Source organism: Erinaceus europaeus (assembly GCF_950295315.1).
Source record: "Erinaceus europaeus chromosome 5 unlocalized genomic scaffold, mEriEur2.1 SUPER_5_unloc_1, whole genome shotgun sequence".
NCBI classification, from domain to species: domain Eukaryota; kingdom Metazoa; phylum Chordata; class Mammalia; order Eulipotyphla; family Erinaceidae; genus Erinaceus; species Erinaceus europaeus.
Window position 1 is genome coordinate 95,194 of NW_026647112.1, and position 15,345 is coordinate 110,538.

Here is a 15,345-nt window from a genome sequence, read left to right on the forward strand (position 1 = left end):
GGGACAGTGGGCATCTGGGCCCCCTCAGCCAGTCTCAAGGGCATCCTGAGGGGAGAGGGGCAGAGGGAGGAGGCAGCCCACGTGAGGAGGGACCTGGCCTGTGTTTTCTGGGCCTTGAGGTCAGGGGTCACAGAGGCTGCCCCTGGGTGACCTGAGTCCGCCCCCCAGGCCATCGAGGGCTTCGCGCTGATGGTCAAGCAGACGGCGCAGAGGCTGCAGGGCGTGGGCTCCGAGCTGGCGGAGACAGAGCTGCCCAACGACGTGCCGTCCACCAGCAGCCTGCTGAGCGCACACGCCGAGAAGCGGGGCGAGGTCAAGGTGCGTGCGGGAGACATCGCGGTGCCCGGGTACGAGACTGTGTGGAAACAGCAGCGGTGGCGTTAGGGTCAAGTCAGGACTGGCCGGGGCAGCTGCCCTCTGCCCCTGTCTAAAGCCCTCTGCTGTCTGCCCCTTGCCCTCTGCCCCCTGCTCCCCGCCCTGAGCCCTCTGACCCCTGCCCTCTGCAGTCTGTGCCCGGGCCCGGGGCCAGGGCCCCTCAGTGTCGCCGCTCACCCCTCAGCGCCGGGAGCAGCGCCTGTGCCCACGTGCGTGGCCACTCCTCTCAGGACAGGCGTCCTTGGACGGGCAGGCCCCCGGCCCTGGAATAACGCTGCCTGCTGATGAGGGTGGCCCGGGCCTGTCCGCCCTGCTCTACCCTGGGGGCCCAGGGGACGCTGGCCGGCAGCCGCAGAAAGAGTCCGGCAGTCCCGGCCCGCACCGTGCTGGGCAGAGTCCCAGCCCTGGGTGCGAGGCTCGGCCTCTCCTGCAGGAAGAGCTGAGACGGGCCCTGGCCGAGGGGCAGTGGATCCTGGGCAGCATCCGGGAGCCACTGGCGGCCGACACTGAGCGCGGCCTCAACCAGGACCAGCTGGACAATGAGACCACCATGCGCAGGTGGGGCTGCAGGGGAGGCCGGGAGGGAAGGAGGGCACTGCAGGGGGAGGCCGGGCAGAGGGAGGTTGCTGCAGGGGGAGGCCGGGCAGAGGGAGGTTGCTGCAGGGGGAGGCCGGCAGAGGGAAAGTTGCTGCGGGGGGGAGGCCGGGCAGAGGGAGGGCGCTGCAGGGGGAGGCCGGCAGAGGGAGGTTGCTGCAGGGGGAGGAGAGGAGAGGAGGGCAGGGGGGAGCCCCGCGAGTCAGGGCCCTCTCTCCCCAGGCTGCTGGACCAGCTGAACGAGACTGAGGCCGCCTTCGATGAGTTCTGGGAGAAGCACCAGCAGAAGCTGGAGCAGTGTCTGCAGCTCAGGGGCTTCGAGCAGGACTTCAGGGAGGTCGGTGGGGGTGGGGCGGGGGTGTGCATCCCCCACACGGGCGTCCCCCACTCCGGCGTCCCCCACACTGGCATCCCCCCACACCTGCGTCCCCCACACCAGCGTCCCCCACACCGGCGTCCCCCACACCTGCGTCCCCCACACCGGCGTCCCCCACACGGGCATCCCCCACACCTGCGTCCCCCCCACGGGCGTCCCCCACACCTGCGTCCCCCACACCGGCATCCCCCACACCTGCGTCCCCCACCACACGGGCATCCCCCACACGGGTGTCCCCCACTCCGGCGTCCCACATGGGCGTCCCCCCCACCGGCATCCCCCACTCTAGCGTCCCCCCCCACCGGCGTCCCCCACACGGGCGTCCCCCACAGGGGTGTCCCCCCCACCGGCGTCCCCCCCACCTGCGTCCCCCCCACCTGCGTCCCCCCCACGGGCATCCCCCACTCCAGCGTCCCCCCCACCGGCGTCCCCCACACGGGCGTCCCCCACACCTGCGTCCCCCACACCGGCATCCCCCACACCTGCGTCCCCCACATGGGCGTCCCCCACACCTGCGTCCCCCACACGGGCGTCCCCCACTCCGGCGTCCCCCACATCGGCGTCCCCCACACCTGCGTCCCCCACACCGGCGTCCCCCACACGGGCATCCCCCACACCTGCGTCCCCCCCACGGGCGTCCCCCACACCTGCATCCCCCAACGGGTGTCCCCCACTCCGGCGTCCCACATGGGCGTCCCCCCCACCGGCATCCCCCACTCTAGCGTCCCCCCCCACCGGCGTCCCCCACACGGACGTCCCCCACACCTGCGTCCCCCACACGGGCGTCCCCCACACCGGTGTCCCCTACACGGGTGTCCCCCACTCCAGCGTCCCCCACACGGGTGTCCCCGCACTCCAGCGTCCCCCCCACCTGCGTCCCCCCCACGGGCATCCCCCATTCCAGCGTCCTCCCCACCGGCGTCCCCCACACGGGCGTCCCCCACACCTGCGTCCCCCACACCGGCATCCCCCACACCTGCGTCCCCCACACCTGCGTCCCCCACACCTGCGTCCCCCACACCTGCGTCCCCCACACGGGCGTCCCCCACACCAGTGTCCCCTACACGGGTGTCCCCTACTCCGGCGTCCCCCCCACACGGGTGTCCCCCACTCCAGCGTCCCCCACACGGGTGTCCCCCCACTCTGGCGTCCCCCCACTCTGGCGTCCCCCACACGGGCATCCCCCACACCTGCATCTCCCACACGGGCGTCCCCCCCATTGGCGTCCCCCACACGGGCGTCGTCCCCCCCACCAGCGTCCCCCACTCCGGTGTCCCCCACTCCGGCGTCCCCCCCACCAGCGTCCCCCACACGGGCATCCCCCACTCCAGCGTCCCCCAGGCCAGGCCCTCCCCTCTGAGGGGCAGCAGGTGGTCACCCACGGAGGGTGGCAGTGGCCGAGACCCACCAGGCTCCGTCCCTCCCGGAGCCCCTGGTCCTGAGGGAGCCCCCCGCCCCGTCGCCCCGTCGCCCCCCCGCAGGCCACGGCCAAGCTCACGGCCCCTCCTCCAGGTCAAGGCGGCGCTGGACGCGACGGCCCAGAAGCTGGCCGCCCTCACGGACGTGGGCAACAGCCTGGCGCACGCAGAGCACCTGCTGAAGGAGCTGGCCGGCCTGGAGGCCGCGTCCAGGGTGAGCGGCGGGCGGCCGGGTCCGGGGGCACGAGGGGGCACGAGGGGCGCGGAGACGCTGAGCCGGGTCCCCGCAGGCGGCGCTGGAGCGGGCGGGCGCGCTGGCGCTGGAGGGCGAGCGGCTGGTGGGCGGCGGGCACTACGCGGAGGACAGCATCCGCCCCAAGTGCCGGGAGCTGCGGGGGCTCCGTGACCAGCTGGAGGCCGAGCTGGGCCGACGCCGCGACGCGCTCGACCAGTCCCTGCGGCTGCACGGGCTTCTGGAGGCGGTAGGACCCCCGCCCGCCGGGCACAGCGCCCGGGACACGCCTCCCGGCCCCCCGCCCCGGGCCCTCCTGCCCTCGTCCTCGTCACCCTGGGGCACCTCAGCCCCCCACGCCCTCAGCTCTACACCCCCCGTGCCCCTACACCCCTGTGGCCCCTGCCCCTGGGCCCCCGCACCGTGCCCCACACCCCTGGGCCCCCCTGCCCCGGGCCCCCCACACCCTCAGCCCTGCCGCCTTCGGGCCCCCGCACCCGCGCCCTCCCGCGCCGCTGGGCTGGGCCCCGAGCGTGTGGGGGGCGCCCGCGCCGGTGCTGACGCGGCCCTGTGTCCGCAGTCCCTGCGGTGGTGTGACGAGGGCATCTACCTGCTGGCCTCCCAGCCTGTGGACAAGTGCCAGAGCCAGGACGGGGCCGAGGCGGCCCTACAGGACCTCCAGCGCTTCCTGGCCACGGGCGCCGGCCGCAGGCTGCAGGGGCTCGGCCAGCTGCTGCTCGACTTCCAGCCCATCCTCACCCCGGACCTGCGGGTACGCGCCCGGGACCCGTCTCCGCGCCTCCCTCGGCGTGCGGTGGGCGCAGCAGGGCGCGCGTGCCAGCCCGTGCCCTGTCCCCCCAGGAGCACGTGCAGAAGGTGTTCCGGAAGCAGGAGAGCACGGAGGACATGTTCCAGCGCCGGCAGACCAGCCTCAGGAAGCTGGCCGCCAAGCAGACGCGGCCCGTGCAGCCCGTGGCCCCCCGGCCCGAGGCGCTGACCAAGGCCCCCTGCCCGTCCGCGGGTGAGCGCCCGCCAGCGTGCCCACACACGGCGCTGCTCTGCCACGGGCACCCTCGTCGCCACCTACTCGCACGCTCACTCACACATCTACCCACAGACACCCACTCACACTCCCCTACTCACTCACACACTCGCCCATTTACACACACACTCATTCACTCACTCATTTACACACTCACCCACTCACTCACACACTCGCCCATTTACACACTCACCCACTCATTCGCTCGCCCATTTACACTCACTCACTCGTTCACTCACCCATTTACACACTCACTCGCCCATTTACACTCACCCACTCACTCATTCACTCACCCATTTACACACTCACCCACTCATTCACTCGCCCATTTACACACTCACCCACTCATTCACTCGCCCATTTACACACTCACCCACTCATTCGCTCGCCCATTTACACTCACTCACTCGTTCACTCGCCCATTTACACACTCAGTCACCCATTTACACACTCACTCGCCCATTTACACTCACCCACTCACTCATTCACTCACCCATTTACACACTCACCCACTCATTCACTCGCCCATTTACACTCACCCACTCACTCATTCACTCACCCATTTACACACTCACCCACTCACTCATTCACTTGCCCATTTACACACTCACTCATTCACTCGCCCATTTACACACTCACCCACTCATTCACTCGCCCATTTACACACTCACCCACTCACTCACACACTCGCCCATTTACACACTCACCCACTCATTCACTCGCCCATTTACACTCACTCACTCGTTCACTCGCCCATTTACACACTCAGTCACCCATTTACACTCACTCGCCCATTTACACTCACCCACTCACTCAGTCGCCCATTTACACACTCACTCACCGATTTACACACTCACCAACTCACTCATTTACTCGCCCATTTGCCCACTCATTCACTCACCCATTTACACACTCACCCACTCACTCACTCACCCATTTACACACTCACTCACTCGCCCATTCACACACTCACTCATTCACTCGCCCATTTACACACTCACCCACTCACTCATTTACTCGCCCATTTGCCCACTCATTCACTCACCCATTTACACACTCACCCACTCACTCACCCATTTACACACTCATTCACTCACCTATTCACATACTTACTCATTCACTCGCCCATTTACACACTCACCCACTCACTCATTCACTCGCCCATTTGCCCACTCATTCACTCACTCATTTACACACTCACTCACACACTCACCCATTTACACACTCCCCCACTCACTCATTCACTCACCCATTTACACACCCACTCACTCATTCGCTCGCCCATTTACACACTCCCCCCACTCACTCATACACTCACCCATTTACACTCACCCACTCATTCACTCGCCCATTTACACACCCACTCACACACTCGCCCATTTACACACCCACCCACTCACTCGCCCATTTACACACTCACCCACTCACACACTCGCCCATTTACACACCCACCCACTCACTCATTCGCCCATTTACACACTCACCCACTCACTCATACACTCGCCCATTTACTCACCCACTCACTCACTCGCCCATTTACACACTCACCCACTCGCCCATTTACACACTCACCCACTCACTCATTCACTCGCCCATTTACACACTCACCCACTCACTCATTCGCCCATTTACACACTCACCCACTCACTCACTCGCCCATTTACACACTCACCCACTCACTTATTCACTCGCCCATTTACACACTCACCCACTCACTCATTCGCCCATTTACACACTCACCCACTCGCCCATTTACACACTCACCCACTCACTCATTCACTCGCCCATTTACACACTCACCCACTCACTCATTCGCCCATTTACACACTCACCCACTCACTCACTCGCCCATTTACACACTCACCCACTCACTTATTCACTCGCCCATTTACACACTCACCCACTCACTTATTCACTCGCCCATTTACACACTCACCCACTCACTCATTCGCCCATTTACACACTCACCCACTCACTTGCCCATTTACACACCCACTCACTCTGACCCACCCACACACTCCCCCACACCCTCCCCCACGCCCCACCCACAGGTCACTGTGCCCCGCCCACTTGCCGGCGCTGCCCGAGGCCTCAGAGCACTGCTGCTCCCCTCCCGGCCTGCGGCCCTCCTGGGTGCCCACGCCCCGCCAGCGGTGTTCAGTGCTGCCGGTGGCAGCTGTACACACACGTGTGCACACGCACATACATACGCGCGCACGCGTGAAACAGCTCAGCGAGCACACGTGCGTGCGCACGGCCTGTCCCGGTCTCCCCACACCCAGTCCCAGGAGCACAGGGCCCCCTCGCCGGGTGGTGGCCCCAGGGGACCTCCAGCAGGCCCGTCCCGCCCGGAGGGAGCCCCGGCTCACACCCCGCCTCCTCCCGCAGGCGTCCGCAGGGGCTCGGACAACGGCAGCGCCCAGAGCGGCGCTCTCCGCAGGGGCCCCTACAGGAGGGTCAAGGTGGGTGCCCGCCCCCCGCCCCCCGCCCCGCTGCAGCCCGGGCGCCCCCCACCGGGTGCTCAGGCCGCTCCTGTCTCCCCAGAGCGAGCTGGCCGAGGGCCGGGGCCCCTCCGCGGGAGAAGAGGAGGAGAGCCTGGCCGTCCTGCGCAGGTGAGTGGCATGGCCGCCGGCCCCGCCGGGGCTCAGTGTCTGCCGGGGCGGGGCAGAGCCTCGGGGGGCAGGAGAGGACGGCCCATGGCACAGCGGGCACCTGGGGTGGGCACACACTCCCTCGGTACAGACTCACATGGGCACCTCAGGTGGGCACACAGGGCACCTCAGGGCGGGCTCACGGGGCACCTCACGGTGGACACACGGGCACCTCATGGGCCGGCTCACGGGACACCTCAGGGCGGGCTCACGGGCACCGCGGGGCGGGCTCACGGGCACCGCAGCGCAGACAGCTGCACCGCAGGGTGAGGGACAGCCCGGGCTGCCTGCCGCGTAGGACCGGCTGGGCCGCAGCGCCCGCTGCCCGTGGCCCCGCAGGCACGTGATGAACGAGCTGCTGGACACGGAGCGCGCGTACGTGGAGGAGCTGCTGAGTGTGCTGGAGGTGAGGCGCCGCGACAGCCTGCACTTCTCGGGGTCTCCCGACCGCCCCGGCCTGACCCCGACCCCCCGACCGCGACCGCGACCGCGGCCTTCGTGTCCCCAGGGCTACGCGGCCGAGATGGACAACCCGCTGCTGGCGCCCCTGCTGCCCGCGGGCCTGCAGAGCAAGAAGGCCGTGCTGTTCGGGAACATGGAGGAGATCTACCGCTTCCACCACAGGTGGGCCCGCAGCCCGCCCGTCACACGCGGGGCCCCCCGGGCCGCCTCCCGAGCCTGACGGCGCCTGTCTGTTCCAGAATATTCCTGCGGGAGCTGGAGAACTACGCGGACTGCCCGGAGCTGGTGGGGCGCTGTTTCCTGGAGAGGGTGGGTGCGCGGCCGGCCGGCCTGCTGCCCTCAGCTCTGGGAGCTCTCCCACCCGTCCTCGCCAGCGACGCCCCCCCCGCCGCCCCCCCCCTCCCCCGGCTGTCCTCCCGTCGGCGCGGGCCGGGACCGGGTGGGCGCGGGCAGAGCCCGGTGGTGGCACCGTGCGGGGCCGCAGACGGGAGTGCGGGGAGCCAAGGCCATGGCGACCCTGGGCCTTCGGCCACGCTCTTGTGCGTGAGAGTGCGTGAGAGATCAGGACTCCGGTCCACTCTGGTACCGGCCCCTCGGCACTGAGTCTGCTGTGGCCGCCCTGGGGTCTCCCAGCCCTCCAGGGCCCCCTCACTCCTGTGAGGTCGACAGTCCTGTGAGGACGGGGCTCCTGTGAGGACGGGGATCCTGTGAGGATGAGGGATCCTGTGAGGATGAGGGATCCTGTGAGAACGAGGGTCCTGTGAGGACAGGGATCCTGTGAGGACGGGGGTCCTGTGAGGACGGGGGTCCCTGTGAGGACGGGGATCCTGTGAGGACGGGAATCCTGTGAGGATGAGGGATCCTGTGAGGACGGGAATCCTGTGAGGATGAGGGATCCTGTGAGGACGGGGATCCTGTGAGGATGAGGGTCCCTGTGAGGACGGGGATCCTGTGAGGATGAGGGTCCCTGTGAGGATGGGGGTCCCTGTGAGGACGGGGATCCTGCGAGGACGGGGATCCTGCGAGGATGAGGGTCCTGTGAGGACGGGGGTCCTGTGAGGATGAGGGTCCCTGTGAGGACGGGGATCCTGTGAGGATGAGGGTCCCTGTGAGGATGGGGGTCCCTGTGAGGACGGGATCCTGTGAGGACGGGGGTCCTGTGAGGACGGGGGTCCTGTGAGGATGAGGGATCCTGTGAGGACGGGGGTCCCTGTGAGGTCGACAGTCCTGTGAGGACGAGGATCCTGTGATGACGGGGGTCCCTGTGAGGACGGGGGTCCCTGTGAGGACGGGGGTCCCTGTGAGTATGAGGGATCCTGTGAGGACGAGGGTCCTGTGAGGACGGGGGTCCCTGTGAGGACGGAGTTCCCTGTGAGAACGAGGGTCCCTGTGAGGACGGAGTTCCCTGTGAGAACGAGGGTCCCTGTGAGGACGAGGGTCCTGTGAGAACGAGGGTCCCTGTGAGGACGTGGATCCTGTGAGGACGGGGGTCCCTGTGAGGACGTGGATCCTGTGAGGACTTGTGTCCCTGTGAGGAGAGGGTCCGTGACCTTGTGAGGACGCATCGCTCCTGTCGCGGGTCCCGCAGATGGAGGAGTTCCAGGTGTATGAGAAGTACTGCCAGAACAAGCCGCGCTCAGAGAGCCTGTGGCGCCAGTGCTCCGACTGCCCCTTCTTCCAGGTGGGCCTGGGGGCGGGGCCTGGGCCGAGGGCGGGGCTATGGTGGGCGGGGCTAGGTCTCTGTGTGGCTTCGGGAGCCGGACATGAGCTGGAGGCGTGGCTGTATGTAGCATGGCTGCGTGTGGGCGGGGCTAGGTTTGGGGGCGGGGCTAGGTCTCTGTGTGGCTTCGGGAGCCGGACATGAGCTGGAGGCGTGGCTGTATGTAGCATGGCTGTGTGTGGGCGGGGCTAGGTTTCTGGCGTGGCATTATGTGGGCGGGGCTAGGTCTCGGTGTGGCTTCAGGAGCCGGACATGGGATGGAGGCGTGGCTGTATGTGGGGCGGGGCTGTGTGGGGGCGGGGCTAGATCTCGGGGTGTGGCCTCGGGGCCGAACCCTGCTGGGGGCGGGGCTAGGCTTGAGGGCGGGATTGTCTGGGGCACCCGGCATGGAGCTTTGGCAGCTCTTGGCTGCCGGTGATGCATTGGCCGCTAGGGCTACCTTTGGGGCTGCTTCAGGCTGGGCCTGGGGTGTTGCGATGGGGCTGAGTCGGCGGCGGGGACCCTGCCGGGCCGGGTCCGCGCGGGGTGGGGGCTGCGTGGCCCCGGCTCAGTGGCCCCTGTGCAGGAGTGCCAGAGGAAGCTGGACCACAAGCTGAGCCTGGACTCCTACCTGCTGAAGCCGGTGCAGAGGGTCACCAAGTACCAGCTGCTGCTCAAGGTCAGGACGGGTCCCACAGTGCTCCCGGCCAGGCCGGCGCCCAGTGTCCCGACCGGTGGTGTCAGCTGGGCAGAACTGAGGGTCCAGGGTGCCCACTGGGGGGTGTGGGGGGCAGACAGGGTCCAGGGTGCCCACTGGGGGTGTGGGGGGCAGACAGGGTCCAGGGTGCCCACTGGGGGTGTGGGGGGCAGACAGGGTCCAGGGTGCCCACTGGGGGGTGTGGGGGGCAGACAGGGTCCAGGGTGCCCACTGGGGGTGTGGGGGGCAGAGAGGGTCCAGGCTGCCCACTGGGGGTGTGGGGGGCAGAGAGGGTCCAGGCTGCCCACTGGGGGTGTGGGGGGCAGACAGGGTCCAGGGTGCCCACTGGGGGTGTGGGGGGCAGACAGGGTCCCGGGTGCCCACTGGGGGTGTGGGGGGCAGAGAGGGTCCAGGCTGCCCACTGGGGGTGTGGGGGGCAGACAGGGTCCAGGGTGCCCACTGTGGGTGTGGGGGGCAGACAGGGTCCCGGGTGCCCACTGGGGTGTGGGGGGCAGAGAGGGTCCAGGGTGCCCACTGGGGGTGTGGGGGGCAGACAGGGTCCAGGGTGCCCACTGGGGTTGTGGGGGGCAGAGAGGGTCCAGGGTGCCCACTGGGGGTGTGGGGGGCAGACAGGGTCCAGGGTGCCCACTGGGGGTGTGGGGGGCAGACAGGGTCCAGGGTGCCCACTGGGGGTGTGGGGGGCAGACAGGGTCCAGGGTGCCCACTGGGGGGTGTGGGGGGCAGACAGGGTCCAGGGTGCCCACTGGGGGTGTGGGGGGCAGAGAGGGTCCAGGCTGCCCACTGGGGGTGTGGGGGGCAGAGAGGGTCCAGGCTGCCCACTGGGGGTGTGGGGGGCAGACAGGGTCCAGGGTGCCCACTGGGGGTGTGGGGGGCAGACAGGGTCCCGGGTGCCCACTGGGGGTGTGGGGGGCAGAGAGGGTCCAGGCTGCCCACTGGGGGTGTGGGGGGCAGACAGGGTCCAGGGTGCCCACTGTGGGTGTGGGGGGCAGACAGGGTCCCGGGTGCCCACTGGGGTGTGGGGGGCAGAGAGGGTCCAGGGTGCCCACTGGGGGTGTGGGGGGCAGACAGGGTCCAGGGTGCCCACTGGGGTTGTGGGGGGCAGAGAGGGTCCAGGGTGCCCACTGGGGGTGTGGGGGGCAGACAGGGTCCAGGGTGCCCACTGGGGGTGTGGGGGGCAGACAGGGTCCAGGGTGCCCACTGGGGGTGTGGGGGGCAGACAGGGTCCAGGGTGCCCACTGGGGGTGGGTAGCAGAGGGGCCTGGAGTGTCCACTTGAACACGTGGGGGCAGAGGGCCCGGGATGCCCCTGGTGCGGAGGCCGAGTTGTCCCCTGCCCAGAGTGAGCGGGCCCAGGCCGCGGGAGCTCACCTGGCCGCCCCGCAGGAGATGCTCAAGTACAGCGGGGGCTGCGAGGGGGCGGAGGACCTGCAGGAGGCGCTCAGCTCCATCCTGGGCATCCTCAAGGCCGTCAACGACTCCATGCACCTCATCGCCATCACCGGCTACGACGTGAGCCCCGTCCCCACGCCCTCCCCGTCCCCACCGACCTTCGCCCCCAGGGGAAGCTGGCCGAGCTGGGCCCCGTGTCCCCTGACCCCGACCCCCCGCCCCCGCCTGCAGGGGAAGCTGGCCGAGCTGGGCCGGCTGCTGATGCAGGGCTCGTTCAGCGTGTGGACGGATCACAAGCGCGGCCCCGCCAAGGTGAAGGACCTGGCCCGCTTCAAGCCCAGGCAGCGCCACCTGTTCCTGCACGAGAAGGCGCTGCTCTTCTGCAAGAGGAGGGAGGAGAGCGGCGAGGGCTACGAGAAGGCGCCCTCCTACAGCTACAAGCAGTCGCTCAGCGTGAGGGCCCGGACGGGACTGGGGGACACGGGGGGGGGGGGGGGGGAGGCAGGGCCCGGGCAGCCTGGGTGCTGGGGAGTCAGTGCCAGTGCTGGCCACACCCTCACATCGCCCAGCCTGAGCGGCAATCAGGTGGCAATACCCTCAGTGACTGACCCTCATGTGTCCCCCGTGACTGGCCCTCAGATGTCCCCTGTGACTGACCCTCACGTGTCCCCGTGACTGACCCTCAGATGTCCCCTGTGACTGACCCTCACATGTCCCCCGTGACTGGCCCTCAGATGTCCCCTGTGACTGACCCTCATGTGTCCCGTGACTGAGCCTCACATGTCCCCCGTGACTGAGCCTCAGATGTCCCCTGTGACTGACACGTGTTCCCTGTGACCCTCACGTGTCCCCCGACTGGCCCTCACGTGTCCCCTATGACTGGCCCTCACGTGTCCCCCGTGACTGAGCCTCACATGTTCCCCATGACTGACCCTCATGTGTCCCCTGTGACTGAGCCTCACGTGTCCCCCGTGACTGGCCCTCGTGTGTCCCCCGTGTCTGAGCCTCACGTGTCCCCTGTGACTGAGCCTCACGTATCCCCCGTGACTGACCCTCACGTGTCCCCCGTGACTGACCTTCACGTGTCCCATGACTGAGCCTCACATGTCCCCCGTGACTGAGCCTCAGATGTCCCCCGTGACTGACACGTGTTCCCTGTGACTCTCACGTGTCCCCCGACTGGCCCTCACGTGTCCCCTATGACTGGCCCTCACGTGTCCCCCGTGACTGAGCCTCACGTGTCCCCCGTGACTGGCCCTCGCGTGTCCCCCGACTGGCCCTCACGTGTCCCCTGTGACTGGCCCTCACGTGTCCCCTGTGACTGGCCCTCACGTGTCCCCCGTGACTGAGCATCACGTGTCCCCCGTGACTGGCCCTCGCGTGTCCCCCGTGACTGATCCTCGCGTGTCCCCTGTGACTGAGCCTCACGTGTCCCCTGAGACTGAGCCTCACGTGTCCCTCGTGACTGAGCCTCACGTGTCCCTGTGACTGAGCCTCACGTGACCCCTGTGACTGGCCCTCACGTATCCTCCGTGACTGAGCCTCACGTGTCCCTGTGACTGAGCCTCACATGACCCCTGTGACTGGCCCTCACGTGTCCCCCATGACTGAGCCTCACGTGTCCCTGTGACTGAGCCTCACGTGACCCCTGTGACTGGCCCTCACGTATCCTCCGTGACTGAGCCTCACGTGTCCCCCGTGACTGGGCTTCACGTGTCCCCTGTGACTGAGCCTCATGTGTCCCCTGTGACTGAGCCTCATGTGTCCCCTGTGACTGACCCTCACGTGACCCCTGTGACTGAGCCTCACATGACCCCTGTGACTGACCCTCACGTGTCCCTGTGACTGAGCCTCACGTGTCCCTGTGATTGACCCTCACGTATCCCCCGTGACTGGCCCTCAGATGTGGCCACCTGGGTGGCTGCCATGTGTCTCCTGCACATGGGCTTCAGGGCCGGTGTCCCCAGAGCGGCTCCACGCCCGCTGACCAGTCTCCTCTGTGACAGATGGCAGCCGTAGGCATAACAGAGAATGTGAAAGGTGACACCAAGAAGTTTGAGATCTGGTACAACGCCAGAGAGGAGGTCTACACCGTACAGGTGGGTCCGGACAGAGACCAGGCCCCAGAGAGGCTGAGATGATGACGCCCACGTCCGGGCCCCTCACCCAGTTCTCTCTGCTAGGCGCCCACCCCAGAGGTCAAGGTTGCCTGGGTGACCGAGATCCGGAAGGTGCTGACCAGCCAGCTGCAGGCCTGTCGTGGTGCGTGTCAGGTCCCCTCCCTGTCCCCATCCCTTTCCCCATCCCTGTCCCCACCCAGTCCCCGTCCCCTGCCTGTCCCCGTCCCCTAACTGTCCTCGACACCTACCTGTCCCCGTCCCCTCCATGTACCCGTCCCCTCCCTGTCCATGTCCTCTGCCTGTCCCCGTCATCTCCCTGTCCCCATCCCCTCCCTGTCCCCGTCCCCATCCCCTGCCTGTCCCCTCCCTGTCCATGTCCCCTGCCTGTCCCCGTCATCTCCCTGTCCCCATCCCCTCCCTGTCCCCATCCCCTCCCTGTCCCTGTCCCCATCCCCTGCCTGTCCCCTCCCTGTCCATGTCCCCTGCCTGTCCCCATCATCTCCCTGTCCCCATCCCCTCCCTGTCCCCGTCCCCTCCCTGTCCCCATCCCCTTCCCTGTCCCCATCCCCTGCCTGTCCCCGTCCCCTGCCTGTCCCCATCCCCTCCCTGTCCCCATCCCCGTCCCCTGCCTGTCCCCTCCCTGTCCCTGTCCCCATCCCCTTCCCTGTCCCCATCCCCTCCCTGTCCCCATCCCCTTCCCTGTACCCGTCCCCTTCCCTGTCCCCATCCCCTGCCTGTCCCCGTCCCCTGTCTTTCCCCATCCCCTCCCTGTCCCCATCCCCTGCCTGTCCCCTCCCTGTCCCCATCCCCTCCCTGTCCCTGTCCCCTACCTGTCCCCGCCCCTCATCTCTGCAGAGCTGAGTGTGCCCACGTCCCAGCATCCAAACCCGACACCCTTCCCTCCACAGAGGCCAGCCAGCACCGGGCACTGGAGCAGTCCCAGAGCCTGCCCACCGGGACCGCCAGGTGAGCCCACCTGCCACCAGGTCCTGTGGGGGTGCCCAGAGCCCCCGTGAGCGCCCCCCAGCAGAGGGCAGTCCTTACAGGTGACAGTCTGGGGGCGCTCAGAGTCCGGAAGGAGATGTCTGCAGGCAGCTCCTCTGGGACAGGCCTGTGCCGACGGGACTCGTGCGTGGCGGGGTGAGGGGTCGATGCCCCGACTCTCTGTGGGGGCTTGTTAGCCAGGTCCCAGGGCAGCCTGGCAGGGCAGGGTGTCGGGGAACGCCCACAGCAGCCCCACCCCTCTCCGCTCTCAGCCCCACGAAAGGAGACTCCAGAAGCACGAGAAAGCTGGAAGAGAGAAAGACAGACCCACTGAGCCTGGAGGGCCCCGTGAGCGCCCCCGCCCTGGCCCCAGGTGGGTGTCGAGGCCGCAGCCCTGGCTGGGCCGGGCCGTCTGTCAGCAGGGCCGTGTCCCCATGTCCCCGTGTCGCCAAGGCTATGCCAGGAGAGCTTTGTCCCGTGTCCCAGGTCTGCAGGGACCGACCGCGTCCCCGCGTCCCCGAGTCCACGTTGCACCTTTACGTCTGAGTGTGCTTTATATGGTCCTGGGTGCCTGTCTGCCCACTGGCATGTGGGGCCCCTGCCTCCATGTGTGCCCAGCCCAGCTGCCCCCACCCTGCCCCATGCTATGCCTGCAGAAGTGACCCTGCCCTGCCCTCCTGGGCCCTGCCCTGCCCTGCCCTCCTAGGCCCTGCCCTGCCCTCGTGGGCCCTGCCCTGCCCTCCTGGGCCCTGCCCTGCCCTCCTGGGCCCTGCCCTGCCCTGCCCAGCCCTCCTAGGCCCTGCCCTGTCCTCATGGGCCCTGCCCTGCCCTGCCCTCCTGGGCCCTGCCCTGCCCTGCCCTCCTGAGCCCTGCCATGCCCTCCTGGGCCCTGCCCTGCCCTGCCCTCCTGGAACCTGCCCTGCCCTCCTGGGCCCTGCCCTGCCCTGCCCTCTTGGGCCCTGCCCTGCCCTGCCCTCCTGGGCCCTGCCCTGCCCTGCCCTGCCCTCCTGGGCCCTGCCCTGCCCTCCTGGGCCCTGCCCTGCCCAGCCCTCCTAGGCCCTGCCCTGCCCTCCTGGGCCCTGCCCTGCCCTGCCCTCCTGGAACCTGCCCTGCCCTCCTGGGCCCTGCCCTGCCCTGCCCTCTTGGGCCCTGCCCTGCCCTGCCCTCCTGGGCCCTGCCCTGCCCTGCCCTGCCCTCCTGGGACCTGCCCTGCCATCCTGGGCCCTGCCCTGCCCTGCCCTCCTGGGACCTGCCCTGCCATCCTGGGCCCTGCCCTGCCCTGCCCT

At 68.3% G+C, this 15,345-nt stretch overlaps 1 protein-coding gene across 7 annotated transcripts in view; it reads left to right on the forward strand.

The window, feature by feature from the left end:
- Positions 1 to 15,345, forward strand: part of MCF2L (MCF.2 cell line derived transforming sequence like) — a 42,966-nt gene that overhangs the window by 22,267 nt on the left and 5,354 nt on the right. For all 7 annotated transcript variants that reach the window (XM_060183736.1, XM_060183735.1, XM_060183730.1 and 4 more), the window contains exons 7-26: positions 169 to 318; positions 809 to 933; positions 1,192 to 1,306; positions 2,858 to 2,977; positions 3,054 to 3,245; positions 3,576 to 3,767; positions 3,857 to 4,016; positions 6,426 to 6,499; positions 6,582 to 6,649; positions 7,028 to 7,094; positions 7,197 to 7,312; positions 7,390 to 7,459; positions 8,739 to 8,831; positions 9,436 to 9,528; positions 10,950 to 11,075; positions 11,187 to 11,408; positions 12,962 to 13,054; positions 13,139 to 13,217; positions 13,984 to 14,041; positions 14,332 to 14,432. In XM_060183736.1, coding sequence (XP_060039719.1) covers positions 169 to 318; positions 809 to 933; positions 1,192 to 1,306; positions 2,858 to 2,977; positions 3,054 to 3,245; positions 3,576 to 3,767; positions 3,857 to 4,016; positions 6,426 to 6,499; positions 6,582 to 6,649; positions 7,028 to 7,094; positions 7,197 to 7,312; positions 7,390 to 7,459; positions 8,739 to 8,831; positions 9,436 to 9,528; positions 10,950 to 11,075; positions 11,187 to 11,408; positions 12,962 to 13,054; positions 13,139 to 13,217; positions 13,984 to 14,041; positions 14,332 to 14,432 — 2,314 coding nt within the window. The remainder of the gene's footprint in view (positions 1 to 168; positions 319 to 808; positions 934 to 1,191; positions 1,307 to 2,857; positions 2,978 to 3,053; positions 3,246 to 3,575; positions 3,768 to 3,856; positions 4,017 to 6,425; positions 6,500 to 6,581; positions 6,650 to 7,027; positions 7,095 to 7,196; positions 7,313 to 7,389; positions 7,460 to 8,738; positions 8,832 to 9,435; positions 9,529 to 10,949; positions 11,076 to 11,186; positions 11,409 to 12,961; positions 13,055 to 13,138; positions 13,218 to 13,983; positions 14,042 to 14,331; positions 14,433 to 15,345) is intronic.